The sequence below is a fragment of the Bos grunniens genome, chromosome 10 (genome assembly GCF_055505025.1).
Source record: "Bos grunniens cultivar Pamir isolate PY7600 chromosome 10, Bosgru_T2T1.0, whole genome shotgun sequence".
NCBI classification, from domain to species: domain Eukaryota; kingdom Metazoa; phylum Chordata; class Mammalia; order Artiodactyla; family Bovidae; genus Bos; species Bos grunniens.
In genome coordinates this window covers 1,681,488-1,705,732 of record NC_141174.1, presented here as the reverse complement: position 1 = coordinate 1,705,732, position 24,245 = coordinate 1,681,488, and the positions used below count along the sequence as shown (strand labels likewise).

Here is a 24,245-nt window from a genome sequence, read left to right as displayed (position 1 = left end):
GCTGAGAACCACTGGAGTGGTGCAGCCAGCTTTGCTCTATGTTTCATAAGGGTGACCCTGGGCATCCCGGGTGGTGCTAGTGGTAAAGATGCAGGACACCTAAGAAACACGGGTTCAATCCCTGGCTTGGAAAATCCCCTGGAGAAGGGCATGCAGATCCACTGCAGCGTTCTTGCCTGGAGAACCCCATGGACAGAGGAGTCTGGCGGGCTACAGTCCACAGGGTCACAGAGTCGGAAATGACTAAAGTGACTTAGCACTCACACACACAAGGGTGGCCTTACCAGCAGGTGGAGAGGTAGTGAGAATTCACCTCCTAGAGGTGAGTGCCTGATTAGAGACAGCACTGTGATCAGCTCTGCTCCTGACGGTTCAAGGTGGTTCTCTTTTTCCATTCCAGAATATGGTTGAGCCCCTTGTACCCCAGAATCGTCCACGGGACCCACGGATCTGGAGAATCGGCCACAAACTTCAAAGCTGACCTCATCAGCTACCTGGCAGCTTATAACGCCGCCCCTCTCAAGGAGTGGATAGACACCATCCAGGAGCACGACCTCTCAGAAACAAAGTAGGGTAAACGTGGCCTCGTAGCAGCTCGGGGAGCACCCCGAGGACCACACGAGACGTGGGGCGCAGGGGCCTGGCGGGTGCTGGAGGGACTCTGGACTGTCCTTCAGGGACACGTGTCCTTCAGAGACGTGGGAGAGCGGGGCCCGTCCCTCTCGGCACCTTCTGGCCCTCAGGTGCTGGGGTGGAGGCGCGGGGCTCTCCCCACTCACCTGAGTCCCCACTGGAGTGCCTGCTCTAAAAGTCACCGAGTTCTTTGACTTCCACCCTGTGGGGGTCGCACAGGGTGCTTGAAAGTTACTTAAGTGTCAGTTAACTCCTCGGAGGAGGCATCTCAAGAAAGCGGGCTGGCTCTCGGAACATTTCCTGCTTACTGTCGGGGTTTGTGTGTGCTGAGGTCCACACGTCACCATGTTCTCTGACGTGTATTTTGTATCATTGCAGTGTTTACCTTATTGCCTCAACCCCAGGACGCTTTCAAGGAAATCAGAAAGATAATTGGGGACATTTCAGGCTTAGGAAGGTAATAAAATTTTTACTATTTAAAAAAATTTTATTGTATGTTCACTCCTATTTCATTTATAATTGGTCTGTTTTGAAAGCAGCTTTATAATATCTCTAGCACAACTCTAGGCAAGCATTAGGCACTTGAAATTGATTATCTAATTATAGTTTCCATTAATTACTTGCATTTTAACATTTTGCCTCGTTTATAGGTGCAGAGTTAACAGAGCTAAATGGCAAAAGCATAGGGATGATTTTTAGTTTTTTAATTTCTTGTAATAAAGATTATTAGAGACTTTGTATTTATACAAGTAGTTTTTGCTCAGCATGTGAAGGATTTTTTAATTTAATGTCAAGGATTTTTCACACAGATTCAACAAAGAACAGAAAACAGTGTTGAGCAAAGACCACAACGGAGCTGTGATGTGTTTTGTTTGCTAAACCAACGCCCTAGAAGTAATTATGAGAATGGCATTTGCTGCTGGTATGAAAATAAGCCAAGAAAGGTCTTTAACAAAATAAAGCAAGCAGCAGGTTAAAGCTTCAAGTTTCCTCTCTCTCTCTAGGAGTCAGTTTACCTTAGTAAATTCCCAACACGATTTCTTAAAAGCCCCTCTTTTTCCATAGACTATTGATGCTGTGTGAGAATTCCCCTTGGCTGATGACAGTTTTTAATTTCCTGTTTTTAAGAGAGACCACAGCTGAAAGCAGGCAGGGTCTCAACACCACCATCCTTCTGTCTTGAACTCGGGAGCAGGGGAGTCCCATAGGCTGGATGGTTCAAGTCGCTCAGTCGTGTCTGACTCTTTACAACCCCATAGTCTATACAGTCCATGGAATTCTCCAGGCCAGAATACTGGAGTGAGTAGCCTTTCCCTTCTCCAGGGATCTTCCCAACCCAGGGATCCAACCCAGGTCTCCCGCATTGCAGGCGGATTCTTTACCAGCTGAGCCACAAGGGAAGCCCAAGAATACTGGAGTGGGTAGCCTATCCCTTCTCCAGCAGATCTTCCTGACCCAGGAATTGAACCTGGGTCTCCCGCATTGCTGGTGGATTCTTCATCAACTGAGCCACCAGGGAAGCCCACATGCTGGATAAGTGCACAGCTTTGTGAGTTGATACCCACAGCAGGGGCCAAATCCTGACCCGGTTACAAGCCGTGTGACTTTGACTTGCTCCCACCCTCTTGACATCTGTAAAACGGGCATAATGACAGTACTTCCCTCACAGAACCATGTAGAGATCGAATGAGGAAAGGAGGGTGATCGTTCAGTCAGCACTTGTGGGGTTTAGCTTGTGGACTGGTGGTTCAGAAAGGCCAGGTGATCACGCGTACTTGTGCAGGATGCCTGTCTTACTGAAGCGGAGTAGCCTCTTATCTGAGTTTGCAACCCCTTTGCACAGTCAGGAGCTTGTGTTGCATCACAGCTGTCTTCCAGTAAAGACGGGGCGTGATCAGAAGTCTGCCCCGCTGGTGGGGAAGAGAAGCCCAGGACTTGGGCCACGGTCCGGTGGCTGATCAAGGGCTGAACCCAGAATAGTAGCCGAGTCTTGTGATTGTCGGCTCAGTCCTGCTTCCTACCCCATGCTGCACCCAGGGTGGAAGTTGAGAACTGTTTGGGCTCTGTGGGGAAGTGTGTTTATAAGTATTAATGCCTACTCAGTGGTAAGGAGAATTAACGCATATAACCCTGAACAATGCATCTATCAGATTATGAGCTCCACTGGAACAGGAACTGTGGCTTATTTTTATTGCTGTCTCCAGCCTCGAGGAAGGCGCTCGGCACAGGTTTAAAGAGAGAAAATTCTCAAGTGTTTTCTGACTTGTTTCTGCAGCTTTGCATAAATATCAAACAAAGCAGGAAATGCAGGTCAGTCTTACCCAGGGCTTAAGGTGGTGTGTATCCATATTTAAATATATTCTCTTTCATTTATAGAGCATCACAGCTGCCCAGAGCCCAAGCCTTTTTCAAATGATAAGAGTCAAAATATAGTTTGACCTTCTAGGTTTTATTTCAGTGTATTAAACCTTTGGAATTTCGAGGCAGAAGGCTAATCTCATATGGCAGGTTGCTAGTTTGTCTGACATTGCTACTAAAATGGGTCATTTTTTTTAAATATGTTTAAGTACAAATCAAAGAATTTTGGAAGAGAAATACTTTTGTCAACTTACTCCATTAATATTTTTGGTATTTAAAAACATTTCCCAAAGGATTAACATGTATACACTACTATATATAAAACGGATAACTAATAGGGACCCTACTGTATAGCACAGGGAGCTCTAGTCAGTGCTCTAGTGACCTCTGTGGGGAAAAGAATCTAAAAAAGAGTGGATGTGTGTGTAACTGACCCCCTCTGCAGTGCACCTGACGCTAACACAGCATGGCATAGCAGCTGTACACCAGCAAAAGTTTAAAAACAAAACTTTTCCCAAAGAAGAAAAGCTGTACGTGGGCATGAAACTGAGCATTAACCATTTTCAGCATTTCCTTGTGAAGTCGGCGATCCGAGGACAGAAAACCGTGTTCTGAGCTGTCACGGCTTTTCTCTCCACGTGGTCGGACTGAGTAGCTTTCGTTTTTGTTCTCTCACAGCTTCTAAAAGAGCACGCCTCACCCATGCCGAAAGCAGAGTCTTGGCCGGTCATAGGTCAGTTCTCCAGCATTGGCTCCATGGGGGCAGACGAATCAAAATGGTTGTGTTCTGAGTTTAAAGAGAGCCTGGTGACCCTGGGCAAGGAGAGCAGGACCCTAGGAAGTGCTGCTCCTCTCCATCTGGTGAGTGCCCTCCTCCCTGAGGTCACTGTTCTCAGCCTCTGGTCCAGGAGAAGAGTCAGGTCTGTCCTCCTTCCACAGAAAGGGGTTTCGTTCTGTGGGTGGGGGATGGAAGACGCTGAATGCAGCACGGTGGCACTGCCGTTTGTGAGCAAGTTTCCTAATAGCGTCTGCTGCCGGGGCCACTGGTTTCGTCCAAGCTCTGGCTCAGCCACAGACTAGCCTGCAGATTCCCCATTCTTTCCTTTAGGTGGTCAAGCCAAGGCAAAAATTTTTGATAAAGCATTGCCAGCAGAATTACAGGCATTATTAATTATTTAGAGACATTTGAAGTAAGAATTAATTTTACATTCAGTTAAGTTTTTCTCTTGGTGTTTCAGAGGAGAAAATACTCATTGAAATGTAATTTTCTTTCATTGACTATAAATGCTTTCTGTAGTTTAATGACTAGAAGTTCAACAGTTTTCAATAAGATGGGAACTTTTTAAAATTTAAAGCACGTTTTCTAAGTCTTGAAGTATTATTTCTAATAGAGATTTTCATCTTGGTAAAAACTAAACTTCTTTCCTTTTAACACACATAGATAGTTTCTTGAACATTGTACATTCTAAGTGTTGTTGTTTTTATTTTTAGATCTATCCTTCAGTGGAAAATGTGCGCACCAGCTTAGAAGGATATCCAGGTAATTGTTGGGAAGACTGTCCCGATTGTGTTTTTGTGTGTACATTTCACAAATACCCTGGTAAACTTTTTAAAACAAGTGATAAGAATGCCTTCCTCCTTGAGGTCAGAAAGGTATTGATGAGAAATTTGGAGATTATTCTCTCTCAACTGGATGAGGATCTTTAAAGTAGGTAATATTGGGTGGTGCTGTGTTCTAAAGATGATGCCACGCAGCTGAGCAATTTGGGTGCTGTTTAACCCTCACAGTAGCCCTGAGTGTTGGGTACTTTTACGAGAAAGAGTGTTCTCCCCTCTGCCACCAGTGGTTGTCCGGATAAGACATCCAGATAAAACCAGCTTCTGCCACAGCCCCACGCTGTGCCTTTTTCTAACACCTCTCCCCCCACGTACCCCCGGCCTAAAGTACTATGTGGTTCTTCCAGATTTGACTCCCCGATACAGGTCACATTGAGGGTCTGGAACGGAGGCCTAATACTGAGATGAAATCTTTGGTGTGATATAATTTAGTTGATATAGCTAGTCTCTCAAGGGCTTCATCTGTAAACTCCAGGACTGTTTTGTAGACACCTTTCAGTCTTGTCCTCTAGTTCCCTTATGTCAGTGCTGGGCACTTGTTTGGAATTCAACAACCCCCAGGTAGTGTATTCAGACGGTATTAACCAAAATCCTGAACAGGGTATACGTGTGTGCTAAGTCGCTTCAGTTATGTCTGACTCTTTGTGACCCCATGAACTGTAGCCCACCAGGCTCCTCTGTCCATGGGATTCTCCAGGCAAGGATACTGGCTTCTAATTGTGTTTCCACTTGGAACTGTATCTTTATTCTCTCTGTGGGACTATGGCGTTTAGGATTCATTTTTTAAAACGTAATGGTTTACTGAACATTTTATTTTAGTGATCCTTGGTTTTTGCATTTGTAAGAATCTGTGTAGCTAGGACAGAGTCTCTTTGGCAATATCAATGTAAAAGTGAAGGAGGCAGGACAACCAGGCTTTCATCCCAGTCTCCCCTCTCCCAAGCGTCCTGGTCTTGGGCCCAAAAAAAGACGCAGGAGCCCTCGTCTCGCAAAGTGTGTCTCAGGGTGTCCCACCTGCGCGAGGGCAGCAGGCTGGGCCAGGGCTCATCTCTGGTCTCTCCTGACATTTCCAGTCTGTGCTGTTACAGATGTTAACGTACCACCACCACCCCTCCAATGGTTAAATACCGTCTTCTATTGCAATAGTTAACATTTACTATTTGATGTGCACCCTAAGAAGGAAATGGCAGCCCCATCCAGTATTCTTGCCTGAAGAATCCCATGGACAGAAGAGCCTGGTGGGCTACGAGTTGCCTGGTGGGCAAGAGTTGGACACGACTAAGCAGCTAACACTGCGCACGTCTAAGAAAGGAAACCCCACTGAGAGAGCACAGCGAATGCAGGTGTGCGTGCTTCCTTTCAGAGAGCTGTTCCGTGAGGCGGGATAAGTGGTGCTTCTTTAAGCACTGTGTATAGATTTTCCTAATGAGGGTCCTCAGGTTACAGTCAGTAATCTTTATTTGTTTACTTTGTTTCTCTTGTTTTAAAAGCTGGGGGCTCTCTTCCCTATAGCATCCAGACGGCGGAGAAACAGAATTGGCTTCATTCCTATTTTCAGTAAGTAATCCGGTTAGAATGCGCTGTTGCTTCTTTCAAGTAAAATAAGAATGTTGTCTGTCTGATTTTCTTTAAAAAAAAAAAAAAAAAAAGAGCTTTACATAATATGGCTGTATTTTTAATCTATTTATGTTAGTGATAGAAATCCCTTAAAGTTCTAGACATTTCTTGGAATTGGTTTTTAATACCAGAGTCTAATTTATCTCTCTGAGTTTCCTGTTTAAATATTGGCATCCAAAGAAAAAGGATAAATGAAAGAACATATTGGGAAATTGAGAATTTACATAAGCAGCGTTTCAGTTCATATTTCCAAAATATGCCATCCTCTGTGTACACATTCATGCACTGGGAAGCTGCAGGCTTCTGAGGGGAGAACCCACGCCCCTTCTCCGGGGCACACGGCAGCCTTGGCTTGCTGCACGGCCCAGCCAGCGGGCGAACGCTCAGGCTGAAGGGATGCTCTGCGTCCTTTCCGCCGCCCACCCTGCATGTTCTCGGCTAGCTGCAGTCTCATTCTGGCTTCAACAGACATATACTTAAGCTGGAACCAGAAACGAAGGTAGATTACCTTTCCATAGCTTTAGTCTGGGAATTCTCTGCCGCTCCAGTGGTTAGAACTCCTTGCTTTCACTGCCAAGGGCCTGGGCTCAGTCCCTGGTCAGAGGACTAAGATCCTGCAAGCCGCCCGCGGCATGGCCAAAAGAAAGAAAAAGAGCTTTCAGTGTAATTCAGCATGTCATCCTGGAGCCTTTCTGTAATGCTTTCTTTGGGGGTGTTTGATTTTATTTTGCAGAGGACATTTCTTCAAATTGAGCTCCTTTAAGTACTGTGTTCTTACAAGCAAATTTTGTTTTTCTGTTTTTAACTTTTATTCATCTATTTATCGGCCGCCCTGGGTCTCTGTTGCCACAAGCAGGCTTCCTCTCTCGTTGCGGAGAAGGGGGCTACTCTCTAATTGCGGTGCATGGGCTTCTCATTGTGGTGGCTCCTCGTTGCGAAACCCAACTCTGGGGCGCGCCAGTAGCTGCAGCTTGAGGGCTCAACGGTTGTGGCTCAAAGGTGTGATGGTTTGGCGCACGGGCTCCGTTGCCTCATGGTATGTGGGGTCTTCCCACAGCAGGGATCAAACCTGTGTCCCCTGCGTTGGCAGGTGGATTGTTCCCTGGACCACCAGGGAAGCCCCACAAGTGAATTTCATAATCTAATAATGACTCTGCCAAATCCCAATTTTACTCTTTCAGTCAGTTCTCTTGAGGGACCATCCTCTTGTATTCATAAGGGAGGATTCCTACGTCATGGTATATGTCTTTTTTTCCCATGAAACCTTAGTCCCAAAAATGTTGGAAACTTAGAAACCAAGCTTAGACACATGAGTATCTGCATTTGGGATATTTCTGAATGATCCCCCTGCTTTTCGGCCTTCCATTTTGATATTCATCCTGTTTGTATCTTTTCCAGTTTGCATTTTGTTCACTCAGCAAGCACTTGGTGGGCCTTTCCCGCTCAGCAGTGTGCTCCGGGAACACAGTTCCTACTTTTAAAGAGACGAGGTGTGCTCACACGCAGTTAGACGCATGAGAGCATGTGTGCATATGCACACGCGTGTTCCTAACAAGGCGCGGGGACCAAGGGCCTGCAGTGTCCAGTGCTTTTTGTAGGTGGTATTTCCTACGTGCCTACATTCTAAAATGAACATGTGTTATCCCGTTAGCTCAACAGAATTTAGGACGTTTTCTCAGGTCATATCACAGAGAACAATGCACTCACTGTTTTTTACACGTCAGGATTTTGCTTTTCATGCAGTTCTCTCATATTAGGACTGTGATGACCCGTTTGTGTTTTCTGACTAGTGATTTGTGCCTTTTCCATCGCTAGCAAGTGGTCAGCTGACACGTCAGGCCGCAGCAACGCCATGCCACATATTAAGACATACCTGAGACCCTCTCCAGACTTCAGTCAGATCGCTTGGTTCCTTGTCACAAGGTACGAGTTCTTATATTCTTGATGGGAAAAATTGTTAAAATGTATTTGCAACTCCTGTTACGAGGACTGAGTGCACTTCCAAAAAGTGGTTCTGTGAACCGTCCTTCGTTTTCTCTTAAACGTGTACGTGTGTTTGTGTCTTTGTGATTTGTTGTTTAGCCGCTAAGTCGTGTCCAGCTCTTGGGAAAGTGGTGGCTGTCTTTGGGGTCCTTGTGAGAGGTACACGACAGAGCCCAGTGCTGGGGACAGAAGGACCCAGGGCACGCGAGGCCGCGGTCACGTGTGTTCCAGCTCCGCCCCCGAGGCCGTGGAGGACGGCCAGGGGCACTGGTGCCCTTCTTTTAAAGGCAATGTGTGCCTTTAAAAAGAAAAACTTCTGCCTCTGACGAGGAGGGTGCCTGGGTATGAGGTGTGCCCTATAGATGCCCTAGGAGGAGAAGTCATCGTCTGGGGCAGGAAGTACCAAGGAGAGCAGAGGTGTAGAGGGCTTGTGGCCCCTCTGTGGGCTTGGAGCTCAAGCCCTAGCTGCTTTATGAGTGCAAAATTGTTCATTACTCCCCTGATTTCACTGTAAATAAAACACCCTTGCAAAAGCTAGGTTACAACCAGTGTTCCTAGAATGAAAGTGATGAGAAACCAAGGCACAGTGCTGCCCAGTCTTCTACAAAGTCAACCAACAAGAACACAAATTCAGGCATCGCGTGGATCCTTGATCCTCTCCAAAGGGGCCTGGACATTCAAAGACCATGTTTCCGTGTCAGCCACCTGTGTGTTCAGGAACTGTCTGGTGTTAAATGTTAAAACCAAGTGACTAAGTTGAGGGAGAAAGACCTGGCTGTTGATTCTGGTTGTCTCACATCCTGATGCTGTGTGTGACCTTCGCTCCCTGTATACTCTGATCATCAGTCAGTAGGGCTAAGTGAAATAATCTGTCTGCTTCTGATTCTAAAACACCGCCCTCGGAAGTGGTGCTGAGAGTCGGGCCATCACACACCCCAAGGGCCGCTTTATTACAAAGCTTGTTATTTTGCCCTGTGTTGAGGCGTAAAGTGCCATGACATTCCCTTCAATCAGATCTGACAGATTCTCTACCAGTTTGGGCGCTAGGACTCTACCCATCGTGTTACTTTTTTATACTCATCAAGGCTCTTACTGGAATCATGCCACTTTGCAGGAATGTTGAATTTGAAGGCTGTTCTTCCAACTTTGGTGAAAATCCTCTTAACTTAGAATGCTTTTTCTCAAAATAGGGTCAAAACAAATAGAGAAACATATCAGTTATTGGGTAAAAGTGGTCTTGTCTAGCACCATGGGTTTTTTTCTGGGGAAACAGGTGCCCAGAGAAATTAAGCATTCAAAAGCATCAGCTCTCCAGAAGGCCAGGGTGGAGGCTGTGCCAGTGAAGCACTGCCTGGACTTTGCACGTAAGTGACTGGGAGGTGCTTCGAAGACGGGTCCTGGGTTTGGGGTGTGGCCAGTAGGGAGGTGTGAGGCGGTCACCTTCTAGAGAAGTCAAGAAATAAAACTGGTTTTGCTGGGAGAATGGTCAGCTGGATTAGATTGGCCTCTTGTGGTGGGAAGGTTAAGTGGAATTGTCTGTGGGCGATGTTGGAGTCAGAAGGTCAGCGTGTGCGTAGTATGTTTTGGAATTCTCTTGACACCTTGAGCCTCTGTGTGGATGGTCGGGGAGAGTGGCGCCGAGGGCTGGTGCCCGGGAGGGAGGAACAGACCAGGACTCAACATCTCGCCTCCGGCTTCCCAAGCCTTCCCTCCCGAGTTACGGAGCAACTGGTCACCGGCCTCCAGAAACAGTCTTCCTTCTACTTAAGCAATGTTCTGCGTTGTATTTTTGACATCGTAAAATTTAACCATTTCCACATGTGTTTATTGAGCAGCTACTATGTGGCAGGCGCTTCTCCAGGTTCAGGGAGTGCCATAAAAGCACACAGTCCTGACTTTATGGTAGTGAGAATTGCATAGAAAGCAAGTTTATTTGTATATATCAAATGATGATGGTTGCTACACAGAAAAGTAAAGTAGAAGAATAATTTAGGTGCACAGTCCTTTATTCAAAATCCTTGAGACGAGATATAGTTCGGTATTTGGAGCTTAATGTGAGTACATATAACATGTGTTTAATATCCGTAGCATGGTTACAAGTAGCCTCACGTTATTTTAGGTCAACTTTTGTCACCCGATGAGCTCACAGAAAGAAGTTTGCCAGTAAGTATAGTGAGTTAGGTAATAGCTTAATTTCCAAGTTGGTTTCAGTTGTTTTTAGATGTTCAGAGCTAACACGTGGTGCTTAGTGTTAAGTCGCCTCAGTCGTGTCCACCTCTTTGTGATTCCAGTGGACTGTAGCCCACCAGGCTCTTCTGTCCATGGGATTCTTCAGGCAAGAATCTTGGAGTGGGTTACCATTTCCTTCTTCAGGGGATCTTCCCGACCCAGAGCTCGAATCCACGTCTCTTATGTCTCCTGCGTTGGCGGGTGGGTTCTTTACCACTAGCACCACCTGGGGAGCCCAGTGCTTATGCTGAGTTTCGGGCATTCCTCTAAAAAAGCAGCGTCTACACACACACACTCATGTAATCCTGGTAACAGTCCTGCAGGTGAGCTGTGTCCGTCCCCTTTACTAATGGGAGAACTGAAGCACAGAGAGGGTCCGCAAGCGTCCAGGAACCCAGGCGTGTGCCATCCCTGTGTCAGGAAGGGAGTCTGCTCCTTAAATGGGATGATCAGGGAGTCCTGACTGACGCGGCGACATTTAAGCAGAGACCTGAAGGAAGGAAGGGAGCCATGTGGATGGAGAGCCGGGAGGAGCGTTCCCAGAGGGAGGCACAGTTGGGAATATTCTGGTTTGTGTTTGAGAAACAGAATGCGTGCTGCTGGAATGAGTGGGATAGGAGGGCAGAGCAGTCCCTGGGGGTTTGGTCAAGAGGACGTTTTGTGCAGGACTGTTGTGTTCTTTCTAGGGTGCTAAGTAGCCCGGCCCCCACGTACTGACCACCATGTCATGGCGAAAGCTATGCAGACGCCCATGCCTCTCTAAATACCCCCTAGGCCGTCTCTCCTGCTGGCGATGCTGTCACCTTTGAGAATAAGTTCAGAACTTTGTGAACAGCTGATTTATGAGCGCTACTGTTCTTTCCTTTCCTGCATTTTCCTGTTTTAGAGCGATGAGGTGGGGTTGCACAGAGAACCATGGATTCTAGTCCAAATGAAGGGATAATGCCAACAAATCCAGCAGTCCATCCACAAGGGGCAGATATGTTATGTTTTAAGACTTGGATTGTCGTGAAAGATAAATACACCAAAGCTGCATATATTTGATTCCTCCCCGAAAGATAAATATACCAAAGCCGCATGTATTTGACTCCTCCCCTCACTTTTTTTTCTTGACACTTTACTACTTTGATCTATTGTTAAAACTCCCTGTTAATGTTGATGCTTGGGATGAATAAGTGCTTTTTATTAAAACAATATTCTCAGAAAAAAGTATAATAGTAATAAGCAATATGGACAATAAGCCGTGTGAATTTGACTCTAATAATGTGACTTTTAATAAGCCAGGTTTGCACGTCCACAGAAGTGCTGCCCGTAAAATGGCCACCTGGAGAAACTAGACATTTTATGAGAGCACTGCCACCCTCACATCCTTTGGCCACTATCCAGAATTTCCTCTGTGGCACATTAGTAAGTATTATTTCTTAACAGACATGCGTCTGTTCTGGACCTTGTGACTAAGTGGTTGAAGGCAATTGCAGATTTAGTATCTGGCAGTTCCTGTGGCGCAGGAGTCTGGCCATGGGTTGGCTGGTCCTCTGCACAAAATCACAGTGTTGATCAAGGCTACGTGCTCCTCTAAGGCTCAGGGTCGTCTTCTACACTGGCTGGTTGTTGGCGGAATCCGTTGCCTATGGCTGCAGGACTGAGGCTTCTGCTTTCTTGGTGACTGTGAGCTGTTGGCCATTCTCGGCTCTGAGTGCTGCTTCTGGTGCGCTCCACGTGGTCTTCTCTATGAGGAGTTCACAGCGTAGCTCACTGCTTCTTCAAAATCAACAGGAGGGAAACAGAAAAAAACAAAATCAGCAGGAGCATCTCAGTCCCCAGGAAGGGCCCAGTCCGTCCTTCCAGGCTTCACTTGATTAGTTCAGGCCCAGGATCATCCCAAATCTTCTGATTAACTCAGAGGTGCAGGGATTAGTGACCTGACCATGGGAATGAAATCCCATTATATTCACACTTTACTCACACTCCAGGGGAAGGGATAAACTGGAAGTGTGCACCAGGGGCGAGGCTGAATCTTGGAGGCCATCTTCCAATTCTTCCCTCCTCTGGCCTCAGTCATTACTCTGCTGGGTTCATCCGTCTGCTTCTCCAGCCTTGACTTGAAATAATTTCTTCCTGTTTTGAAAATTGAGGTTTGTTTTCCATAGTCAAGGGAAAGTCTCCTTGAGCATACTCACAAGACTGACCCTCAGGCTCCCCCAGAAGCTGTTTGAGAAGTGCAGCCCTAGCATGATTTGGAGCCAAAGGAGGCAACTTGATTGGAGGGAGGTTCTAACCATGCAGCACGATGGCTTTGGAGACCCACACTCATGGGTGTATAGAGTTGCTAAAAATTACGGTTATAAGTCTTATAAGAGGTAAGCAGAATCCTACAAGATACAACTCCCACCCCACCCCCACCCCAAGAAAAAAAACCTCATCACTTTAGCAACGCATTTCACATATTTCCTGTAGAGTGTGCATAGTGATCGCTGGTCATTACCATCGCTAGCCTATCGTAATAGAGGATGTTGGCTTCCTGGTCACAGAGACTTGGTTTTACCCAACTGACATTTCACAAATGCGGAAATCAGCTTGAAATCAGGGACTGAAATCTTAAAGAAAACACTAGCTTTCATATACTTTTCATCTTCTACTTTATCCTTTTATATTCGCAAATACCAGATTTTTCCTTCCCTCTTTTTCATGATGTGTTGTGATTGGGGTTCTGACTGAAAGCATGTATAGAGCCCAGGTTATGTTTTAGTATTATATAGTTGCCACATCACCAAAATCTCCCCTAAAACCATTTTTAATGAAGTTTCTTTGTGAATGGACCTGTCTCCATTTGTTTTTATCCTGCTCTAAGAGAAAATGAGTTCGAAAGTCCCATACTATTTTTCCTACTGGAATGCCCTTCCTGACACTTGGTAATTTTGTGAAATACGTGTGGTTTCTTTGAGACCAATAAGTACAGTGCGTGTTCAGTACCCGGTCTGCAGCGGCCTAGGAAATTGTGAATGAATGGATGGTGTCCCTCTTCATCTAACTGCCGCTCATTTTCTGAGCTTCTCAAGTTTTAAGAGTGTTTTCCCTTCTGTACTGTCCAGCACTCTTAAGCTTATTTTTAAGGATTTTCTCAAATCGTCCCCTTTGACACTTCTAGCTTAGCAGACATGAGCCATTATTTTTCTTTGTGTTTTTGTGAGGCTTCTCAGGTGGTGCAGTGGTAAAGAATCCACCTGCCAGTGCAGGAGACTCAAGAGACTCAGGTTCAATCCCTGGGTCAGGAAGATGCCCTAGAGGAGGAAATGGCAACCTCCTCCAGTGTTCTTGCCTGGGAAACCCCATGGGTACAGGCGCCTGGTGGGCTACAGTCCATGGGGTCACAAAGAGTCAGGCACGACTGAGCACACACACAGCACTTCCCGCCTGGTCCTTTTACGTCTTCCTTGTTGGTTTTGAGGGCGTTTATTGGCGTCAGTTTATTATGAGCTGCTTGAGAGCCTGTACCAGGGGCTTGCTTACCTTTATTCTCAGCATCTAACGCATCTGACACTGAGCCCAGTTATGTGTAGGGACCAGTGCATATTTGAATCAGAGACCTTTACAAAATACTTCTGTTCAAATAGATCATATCTACATATCACAGATCAGGGGTGTACAGAGGGAATTTGTCTTCTCCTCGTTCCCCAGCCATCCTGCTCATCCTCAAACCACCACTGCCGGTTTCTTTGCTTTAACCCCATCAACCCTTTTAAATTCAAGTACCTCAGATGATGATATTATCCAATCAGCCATCATACTATGGAGGAAATAGCCCCGAGGTGGAGTCCAAAGTGGAGAAGGAAATGGCAACCCACTCCACAGTGTTCTTGCCTGGAGAATCCCAGGGATGGGGGAGCCTAGTGGACTGCCGTCTATGGGGTCACACAGAGTCGGACCCCACTGAAGTGACTTAGCAGAGTCCAAAGATCCACGTCCTAAGTTGGGATTGCCACATACTAGCCTTGCCACTCAAATCTTGGAAAAATCATTTCTTATCTGGGCCTTTATGTGACGTATGGAGTGACCAGAGGACAATGATAGGAAGTAAATGTGGCTGTTACCCATCAAAGTGTATGAGGTGTGAAGTGTTAGTTAACTGCTTACTTTTTACTGGCTGTTGACAACCACGTGTTATTATTAAGGTCATATTAATTAGACCTCTAGGGAGTCAGGAAAGCTTATCAAGACTTTATCTGTTTGGTTTATATGAAAAAAGGATGTGTAATATGTGACCTAAAGACTTTTGATAAATAAAGCCTTTTCTGAACTCAGTGTGGTTAAGTTTAAGACTAGTCATAATTATTCTATAAAAGCAACACAAGTATATTCAGCCAGAAGAATGTGTTCAAATAAACTTAAAATTAGCACTTTGGATTGAAGTTATTAGAATGTTACATCGGCAGGCTTTTGTCTGGTTGCTTTTATGGAAAGCTATTTATAGTTCTCGATGCTACTGTGAAATCATCCCATGTTTGATGGGCAGCCTGTTATGGAAATTACCAGAAGATAATGACAAAGACAATGTTTAAATTTTGCCACAGGACCAAGCAGGCAAGAAGATGAGCTTGAAGAAGCAGGCTTGGCTGAGAAGATAGTGCCTAGGAGTATTTGGCAAACCCCAGTGAGAACAGTTATGAAAGCTGTGCATTGTGGGTGGGCAGAACGGGATCGCTGTCACAGTTGCCTAGCAACCGACAGGATGAGCAGAAATGTTGGTGCTGCCACTTGAGGGGAAAACAAGACAAGTGCTCGACTACAAAACCGCTTCGGCTTTTTTGAAGAAACGTTAAGGGCACTCGCCCCCTTTGCCTTTCCGCACAGTAGTGAGGTGCTTCTTTAATGTCTGTTCCTTTGATTCTGAAACTAATAGTCTGTTTCCTCCTTTGAGCTTTAAAAAAAAAATCACATTGGATGTCACAGAAAGATTATTCCTAGACGTCACTGGAGTGGATCTGGTTCCCTGGCACTGCAGCTCCAAGGTCCTGGTGTTAGCTGGTATGCCTCATGTACTTTGTTGCGAGTGACTGTTGCGAGTGCGAACGTCTGCAAGCAACTTCTTTGTGCGTTAGAGGCCATCGCAGGCCCCTTGCTTTCTCGTGCTCTGGTGCGAGGAGACCAAGGGCAGCGCAGGTCCCTTTCCATGCTCGTGGGAGCAAGTCTCTCAACGCATTATCCCCGGTGGGAGGAAGCTTGGACCCCCAACCTGGGGTCTCTAGACCCTCGAACTCCAGCACTGCTGGTGACGAGTGGTGCCTGTGGCTGGAGGTGAGGCGCTGACTGGGAGGCCTGCAGCAGGAACCGGCCTCCAGAGAACACGCCTCTCGGATGACAGCAGGTGCGCGTGTGCTGACTCTGTGCTCACTCCCTGAACCCTCCCAGTGAGGACCGAGGGGCTTGGATCCTCATTTTAGAGCTAGGAAAGCTAAGCAGAGAGGCCTTAACTAACATTCCCGAGGAGGCGCAGCGGGCAGGGCGAGAGAGGTAGGACTCCCGCCGAGAGTCCAGTGTGACTGCCCGTGCCTTTGTGCCGGACGCCGCGCTAGGCTCTGGTGCCAGATGCTGGACAGGGCGTGGGCCCTGCCCGCAAGGAGCTCGTGTTCTAGCTGTTGAGGCCCTGCTGGCTGAGGCTTGGGAGAACATGCAGCTCAAAAGCTCGTGGCAGCCTCGTTCCCTGAAGACCGCCGTGCCAGACCTTGCCTCCTCCTGGTTAGCAGCCTCCCGCTCTGCTAAGGCAGGTGTCTCGCCCCAGCTCTTCTCTCCTGGCATTTAGCCCAGAATGCTCTGACTTCCTTCCCATTGCTTTGCCAGAGCCTTGCCTCCCTCCTCCCGCAGTGAGGTTTCGGTTTCTGCCATGGCTGTCTGTTGTGGCCCCTGCTGGTGCACTCAGACGACACTGTGGCTGCTGTGAGGGGCCTGAGGCCTATCTTCCCTCGCCTTGTGCATCCTGCCTCTGCTAGTCCATCCACCGACCATCCCTTCTGTGCCAGGATTTGGCATGGTCCGGTGCTTAAATCTTCAGGGCTCTTTTTTTTTTGGCTGCACCAGAGACAACACTCGGAATCTTAAATAGTTCCCTGACCAGGGATCAAACCTGTGCCCTCTACAGTGGAAGCTTGGAGTCTTGCCCACTGCAGCGTCCCTTCAGGGCTTTCTACTCAACATCCGGGACCTGAGCGAGGGCCTGACTTCTCCAGCTTCTGCCCAGCTACTCTTTTCACACCAAACCCAACCACATGGCGTAGAGGTCCATGCTCCCAGAGCCTGGGTCTTCTGGATGTTCCTGTCGCCCCACTCTGAAGTCCCTTCTCATCCAGTCTCTCATCTGCACTGCCTTTGTAGATCCACACTCAGCCCCTGTTCCCAGTACCAGGTGGGCCTGCGGGCCTGCCCATGTCCCGAGCTTGGGTTAGTGATTGCTCAGTCTGCCAGTCTGCCGAGCACTTGATCAGGATAGAGTTAGATATGTGCACACATTCATGTGTGTATGTATGTGTGTGTGTGTGTGTGTTCGTAGGAATTCACGATTCACTCTGTGGCAGTTAAGGGCATCAGTTCAGTTCAGTTCAGTCACTCAGTCGTGTCTGACTCTTTGTGACCCCATGAATTGCAGCAGGCCAGGCCTCCCTGTCCATCACCAACTCCCAGAGCTCACTCAGACTCACATCCATCGAGTTGGTGATGCCATCCAGCCATCTCATCCTCTGTCATCCCCTTCTCCTCCTGCCCCTAATCCCTCCCAGCATCAGAGTCTTTTCCAATGAGTCAACTCTTCGCATGAGGTGGCCAAAGGACTGGAGTTTCAGCTTTAGCATCATTCCTTCCAAACAACACCCAGGGCTGATCTCCTTTAGAATGGACTGGTTGGATCTCCTTGCAGTCCAAGGGACTCTCAAGAGTCTTTTCCAACACCACAGTTCAAAAGCATCAATTCTTCGGCGCTCAGCTTTCTTCACAGTCCAACTCTCACATCCATACATGACCACTGGAAAAACCATAGCCTTCACTAGACGGACCTTTGTTGGCAAAGTAATGTCTCTGCTTTTCAATATGCTATCTAGGTTGGTCGTAACTTTTCTTCCAAGGAGTAACTGTCCTTTAATTTCATGGCTTCAGTCACCATCTGCAGTGATTTTGGAGCCCCAAAAAATAAAGTCTGACACTGTTTCCACTGTTTCCCCATCTATTTCCCATGAAGTGATGGGACCGGATGCCATGATCTTCGTTTTCTGAATGTTGAGCTTTAAGCCAACTTTTTCACTCTCCACTTTCACTTTCATCAAGAGGCTTTTGAGTTCCTCTTCACTTTCTGCCATAAGGGTGGTGCCATCTGCATATCTGAGGTGACTGATATTTCTCCCGGCAATCTTGATTCCAGCTTGTGCTTCTTCCAGCCCAGCGTTTCTCATGATGTACTCTGTATGGAAGTTAAATAAGCAGGGTGACAGTATCCAGGGTGGCAAAAACCGGGGAAGGGATGGCTCAGAGGAGAGAGAGATCAGTTCTTCGTAAAATAAGCACGCTTTGGGACGTGGTCCGTTTTGTGTGTGACAGATCGAGGGGACACACCAGGTGGAAGAAGCCATGTACTTGAAAACCTGAGGCAGAGCGCGCTGCAGGAGGGGCAGGCAGGGGGCGCTGTGCAGGGGCTGCAGGCCGGTGGGCGGGGCCCGGAGTGACGTCAGAGGACTGGAGGCTTTTCAGGTGCCGGCGCTCAGGGCCTGTGAACTGATGTTACTGATAACATCCATCATTGTTCAAGGCTTTGATGTGCTGTTTTCATGGTAATGCCACCCTGTGCTCTGGATCTAAGGAGAGCAGATATTTCATAAACATAGAAACGGCGCAGAGCCGAGGCTGCTCCTCGAGGACATGGTCGAACCAGAGCTTGAACAGCTCCTTCTTCCAAGTCACAACTCTTTCTGGAATTGGTTTATGGGACAGAAAAGAGAAACTAAAGCGTGAGGGCAGAAGAAGCTGGTGCAAAGTTCCAGACAAAGGTGGCCGCAGAAGGGCAGAGCAGAGGGCCGTTCACGTAAAGGCCTTCTTACAGAAAGACCTGGAGGACACAGGAGCGGGCAGGCGAGAGCAGGCCGGGGCAGCTGGAGGAACTAGGTCGCCCGCAGGGCTGTGGACAGAACTGTGCGGGAGAATTCCCGGCACTGCAGGCCTCGCGGAGCCGGTCGCTCGCCCCAGCGAGGCGGCCCACGCGTCCCGAAGATCTTAATGGAAGCCACTCCTGGGCTCCGCGCTTCAGTGCAGAGGCCGTGCCCCCGCCCGGGAAGCGGAGGTCAGAGGCCTGCCCTCACGGACTCGTGGGGGCTCAGGGGAGGGCTCCTCTTCAGAAGGCCTTCAGAGGGCCCTCAGGTTAATTGACCGGATACGGGCTGTTCATCAGACCTTTCAGTTACTCGGATACGCACATGGTCCACTGCCCACAGCCACACCTCTGCTTCTCGACAGCTCCTTCCGTTCTCTAAGCTGCTTCCCCACGTCGAGAGTCAGGGACTGGGCTGCGTCGGGGACTTCGTGCTGTGTCCATGGAGCCCCCGGGTTTCTAGAAACCACTCCCAGACCCCACTGCCCTGATCTGAATAGAGGACTCCCTGGATTTAAGAAAAGGGCTTCCCTGGTGGCTCAGCTGGTAAAGAATCTGCCTGCAATTCAGGAGACCTGGGTTCAATTCCTGGATTGGGAAGATCCCCCTGGAGAAGGGAACGCCTTCCCACTCCAGTGTTCTGACCTAGAGAAGTCCATGGGGTCGCAAAGAGTCAGACATGACTGAGCAACTTTCACGTCACTTCATGTTTAATAAAAAGTTAATATTACAATAGATAACCTCCCAAAGCCTTCTAACACCATTTCACAGATCTGTTAAAAGTACCTATACGTTCCAGGACGTCTCTGGTGGTACAGCAGCTGGGACTGCATGCTTCCCATGCAGGGAGCCTGGGTTCGATCCCTGGTCAGGGAGCTAGATCCCACATATTGCAACTGAGGCCTGGCACAGCTTAATAAACAAATAAATCCTTTTTTAAAAAAGTATTGATGCTTTCCGGATGTTACCTTCGTGCCGTGCTTTACGATTTCCTAAGCACATTCACCTTATTGTTGATTGTTGTTTTCATCGCTCATTATAACCCAGTGAAGTGAACATATGGTGCTAAACCCATATTACAGGCAAAGAAATTGATGCCAAAGGATGTTAAGCCCAAGGTAACAGCTGGCCAAAACCGGAACTCAAACCTGCACCTGTGGGTGGTTCTTGTAGATGTATGGCAAAAACCACCACAATATTGTAAATAAATTATTCTCCAATTAAAATTAATTAATTAATTATTTTTAAAAATCTTACAAATCTGTTGCTCTTTTCAAGTCCTTGTTTTGCCCGTCCACCACAGGAGACGGACCAAAATAATGGAACGTTTCAGTCAAAAATGAAATAGCAATTCTGGCTCATTGGTTACTATTAAGTATATGCTGAAGTTCTTTGACATGATATTCTAAATACCAATTTTGACTTGAGATTTGGAAAGCAACTCTTGATCCCAAAGCACAGTATTCTTTGCCATTTTGGGTTCTGGATACTAAGCTGATGGCTTCTAAAGCCCTTGTTAATTTGATTTGTGGGGTCAAAGAGAGAGGGGTCTTTTACAGTGCAGGTTGGCCATTAGGCTGGCCTGTGCCGTGGAATGGGAGCCCGGCTTCCGAGTGCAGATTAGGAAGCGGGCCGTGACTGTGACTGAGAAGCAGAGTGGGGCTGCGTGTGGACTCCTCGTCTGTTTGGTGACCAGAGTCAGTCAGGAGCACTACTTGCGAAAACCCACACCCAAGGATCTCTTCTGATGCTTCACTTTGCTAATCAGTGGAAATGCAAGGTCGTAATCGTTTTCATTTTTCTTTTCCTGCTGACGTTTCTTTGTTAATATATTGTATCTGTCAGTCAGATATCAGCCCCCAAAACACAGATATGACGTGTCCTTTGTGGTAATTAACCTCACAAGACATCTGCTTTAATTTTAACCATGCTTTTAAATTCCTGGCACTGTAACTCTCATATCTGTAGTGAAATTTGGGGGACATATATCTGTATCCAGGAGTCCCAAATCATTCTTTACAAAATAAAATAGAAGGTCACTCTGTCTCTGCCTTGGACACTTGTGGTGGGATTGCTAAATTGGTGAAACAATCTGATGAGTAATTTTTGAACCCATGGACCACTGTAACCTTCTAGGATTAGGAGACCTGAATGGACCTGCCTCCTGGAGAATGCCAGTGCTTGGTGAGTCCCGCCAGAGAAGAACCAGTCACCCTCCCATAAATTCAGCCAAGTATCATGATGGTAATAGGTAGCATCTTTTAAGCATCATGTATGTGCCTGGGATTTTACACACTGTTTTTTTTTTAATATTTATTTGGCTGTGCAGGGTCCTAGTTGTAGCATGCCAGGGTCTTTAGTTGCAGATTGTGGGATCTAGTTTGATCCCTGTGAGAGATCCCTGGAGTCTTAGCCACGGGCCCAGCAGGGAGGTACCTGCAGGTCACTTTTATGAGGCGGGTGTGTCACCCTACTGTGTAGGTGCAGAACCTGAAGATGAGCAGGATTGGCCCTCACAGTAGGATTGAAGTGTGTGCGAGCTCAGGTTCTGCTCTTGCCCTTTGCTCCACTGTGCCTCTCCTGCTTAATTGTCAGCAGTTAGACCTTTCCTCTATATTTTTGTGGTTAACTCTCTTAGCTGCAGTGAACAAAAGTCTTGATACATTGTATCTTCTAAGCCTTTGCGTGTCAGGCTCTTTTCTTGAATTAATAACACGTTTCTCGCCTGCCTAACATCTGCAGGATTCAGAGCCAGCAGACATCTGTGGGCTAGAATAGCCATCAACAGCTTCTTCAAAGAGCTGGAATTTGTGGAGGAGGAAAGGGTCGTCATCACATCACGAGTGGGCAGGGTGGGAGACGTCGTGGTGGAGGAAATGATGTTTGCAAAGATGTGGAGGCAGTCGGTATATCAATTAAGTCAAGAGTAGAGGAATCCTGAAAGAGCATGATGCGAGATAAAATTGAAGGGCATAGATTTGGTCAGACTGTGGAGGTTCTTAAGCCTTGATATGTGCTTAAGGAGAAAGGCTGCACTGGCGCTTAGAGAGCCCCAGGGGGAAGACACAGTCAGAGACAGAGCAGTTCATGTGGAGCTGAGGTCTGGAGTGGGAAGGGCTGAACTGGGCAGATCTTCTTGGAAATAGAGGGTGTTATGGACTTCCCTGGTGGGCCAGTGGTTGGGAATCCTCCTGCCAGTGCACGGGACATGAGTTTGAATCCTGGTCCAAGGAGATTCCACATGCCTTGGGGTGGCTAAGCCCGCACGCTCTAGAGCCCATGTTCCACAGGGGAAACCCCCTCAGTGAGACGCTTGTGCACCACACCTGCAGAAAGCCTGCTTGCAGCAACAAAAACCCAACGCAGCCAAAAAAAAAAGATGTTATAAGGGGCAGAAAAAGAAAAAAAAAACTTGATACCTGCCTCTATATAGTTGCCACGTGAGCCAACAAGTCCAAAAGACTGCGACTTCTGAGCCTGCCTGAGACTGGACAGAAGCAAATTCAGAAGGAGGCTGGTTTTCAGAAGGGAAGGCATGCTGATGAGTTTTGATTTTTAGAAAGCCGGGTTTGGGATGACCATGAGGTATCCCCATTGAGAAATCCAGCTTGTGACTGGAGATGCCCATTTGGAAATTTGGTGAGCCGTCCAAGCTGGCCGAGTCTGAGCATCATTTTGTTCAAATGACAGTTGCAGTTGGTGAGTGGGAAACTCCCAGGGAAGAGACGAGAGGAGAGACACAAGGACAGAGTGTCAGCTTAGAGGGCACGGTCGTTGTTCAGTCGCTCAGTCGTGTCCAACTCTGCGACCCCATGGACTGCAGCACGCCAGGCCTCCCTGTCCTCCACCACCTCCTCGAGTTTGCTCAAACTCCTGAGGGTACAGAACCGGGTGGCAAGAGCAGCAAACGTGAGAGAGGCTGAGTCCGAGAGCTGGGAGAGAACCAGGGTAGGCACGTGGAGAGGGGGCCTCAGAGGCCAGAGGCAGAGGAGGAACGCCGCCCTGCAGCAGAGCGGTCTGGAGCGGACGCTCAGCGGTGGCGCCCGACGACCGGGCTGCTGTGCACTGCTGCGTGTCCAGCAGTGCTTCTGGCCTCTAGAGAACGCCCCAGACATTGCTAAATGCCCCTCAGAGCGAAGTCACCCCCAGTGAGAACCACTGGTCTAGAAGAATAAGGAGTACAGAAAGCCCATGGGCTCTGGCAGTTAAGAGTATTACTTGCGTAGAAGGCTGACAGCAGAGGTTTTGAGACAAAGATAGGAAAGCTGCCGACACCTTGTTTCAGCACAGCAGGACCCATCCCGGCTGGTCTCCAGAGCGTGAGGTCGAGGACTGGCGGTGTTTGAAGCCAGTGCATTTGTGCCCGTTTGTTACAGAGCAGCAACAGGACACTAGAGCACACTGTACATTAGTAAAAAAGGCTGGTGACGTAATCTACGAGTAGAAGATTCACAGAATTAAACGTAGGTTTAGAAATGCGAGAGGATCCGTCAGAATTAAAGACTGTATCTTTGCATATACTTAGATACAATCACATCCTTCGCAGTGACAATATCTTTCCATATTCCTCGCAAAAAGTGTTTTTCAGTACATACAGAGAAACGGAGCTCAGGTGCAGCACAGGGAAATCTACAGCAAATGCAAAGTGGAATGTGAAGCACGGCATCATTCTGTGTGTGAGAGAGAGAGAGGCAGGCAGGCAGCTGTGGGGCTTGGGGACAACGAGACCACAGCCCAAGCCCAAGCTCGTCCTTCCCGCCCTCGTCACCCAGCTGCTCCGTCCCCGTCCCCTCTCGCGTCGCTGTCCAGCTGTCCACCGTCTGTTTGTGGCATCTGCTGCCCACCCCTCCTCCAGGAGGCGTGGCTAAAAGCTCGGTCTGTTGGGCATCTCTTCGCTGGGGCAGAGGACCAGCGATGAAAGGTCAAGGGCCAGTGACAAAAGCGATGTTGTGTCAGAGGACACAGTTCCCAGAGCAGCAGTCATCCTCCGGGGTTCACACGCCTTCCAGCGGAACCTTCAGCTCCATCAGCCGCTCCAGGGCTCAGGCCGGCATGGGAGGTGGTGACTCTTCTCAACACTGGCCTTCCTTTCTTCTCCGTGTCCCTTCCACGGCCTTCCTGTGCTTTGCTGAGCTTTATTTTAGGACTTGTCCATTATACGTTATTAGTTTAAATTTAGCCTTCAAGCTTTAAGCCATGGGACAGAATTCCCATATTGTGGGCTGAGATCAGATCTCTTAACAGCCATGCTCTGCAGGCCCTGGCAGAAAATAGACCACAGCTGAGCTCCTGGTCATTCAGTTCAGTTCAGTTCAATCTCTCAATCATGTCCAACTCTTTGCGACCCCATGAACCGCAGCATGCCAGGCCTCCCTGTCCATCACCAACTCCTGGAGTTTACTCAAACTCACGTCCATTGAGTCGGTGATGCTATCCAGCCATCTCATCCTCTGTCATCCCCTTCTCCTGCCCTCAATCTTTCCCAGCATCAGGGTCTTTTCCAATGAGTCAGCTCTTCGCATCAGGTGGCCAAAATATTGGAGTTTCAGTTTCAACATCAGTCTTTCCAATGAACACCCAGGACTGGTTTCCTTTAGGATGGACTGGTTGGATCTCCTTGCAGTCCAAGGGACTCTCAAGAGTCTTCTCCAACACCACAGTTCAAAAGCATCAATTCTTCAGT

General features: G+C 47.8%; 1 protein-coding gene across 26 annotated transcripts in view; it reads left to right on the top strand.

Annotated features, from left to right (window-relative positions):
* Positions 1-24,245, top strand: part of TDP1 (tyrosyl-DNA phosphodiesterase 1) — a 73,856-nt gene that overhangs the window by 27,619 nt on the left and 21,992 nt on the right. For 24 of the 26 annotated variants that reach the window (XR_015133858.1, XR_015133860.1, XR_015133859.1 and 21 more), the window contains 6 exons: positions 401-568; positions 1,012-1,090; positions 3,670-3,852; positions 4,483-4,531; positions 6,099-6,165; positions 8,041-8,148. Coding sequence is in view for 23 of the 26 variants with exons in the window: in XM_086319170.1 (XP_086175296.1) it covers positions 401-568; positions 1,012-1,090; positions 3,670-3,852; positions 4,483-4,531; positions 6,099-6,165; positions 8,041-8,148 (654 nt within the window). In the remaining 3 variants the exon portion in view is untranslated. Of the gene's footprint in view, positions 1-400; positions 569-1,011; positions 1,091-3,669; positions 3,853-4,482; positions 4,532-6,098; positions 6,166-8,040; positions 8,149-11,721; positions 14,739-24,245 lie in introns of those variants that run through there. The other 2 variants (XM_086319174.1, XM_086319175.1) reach the window with 1 other exon arrangement.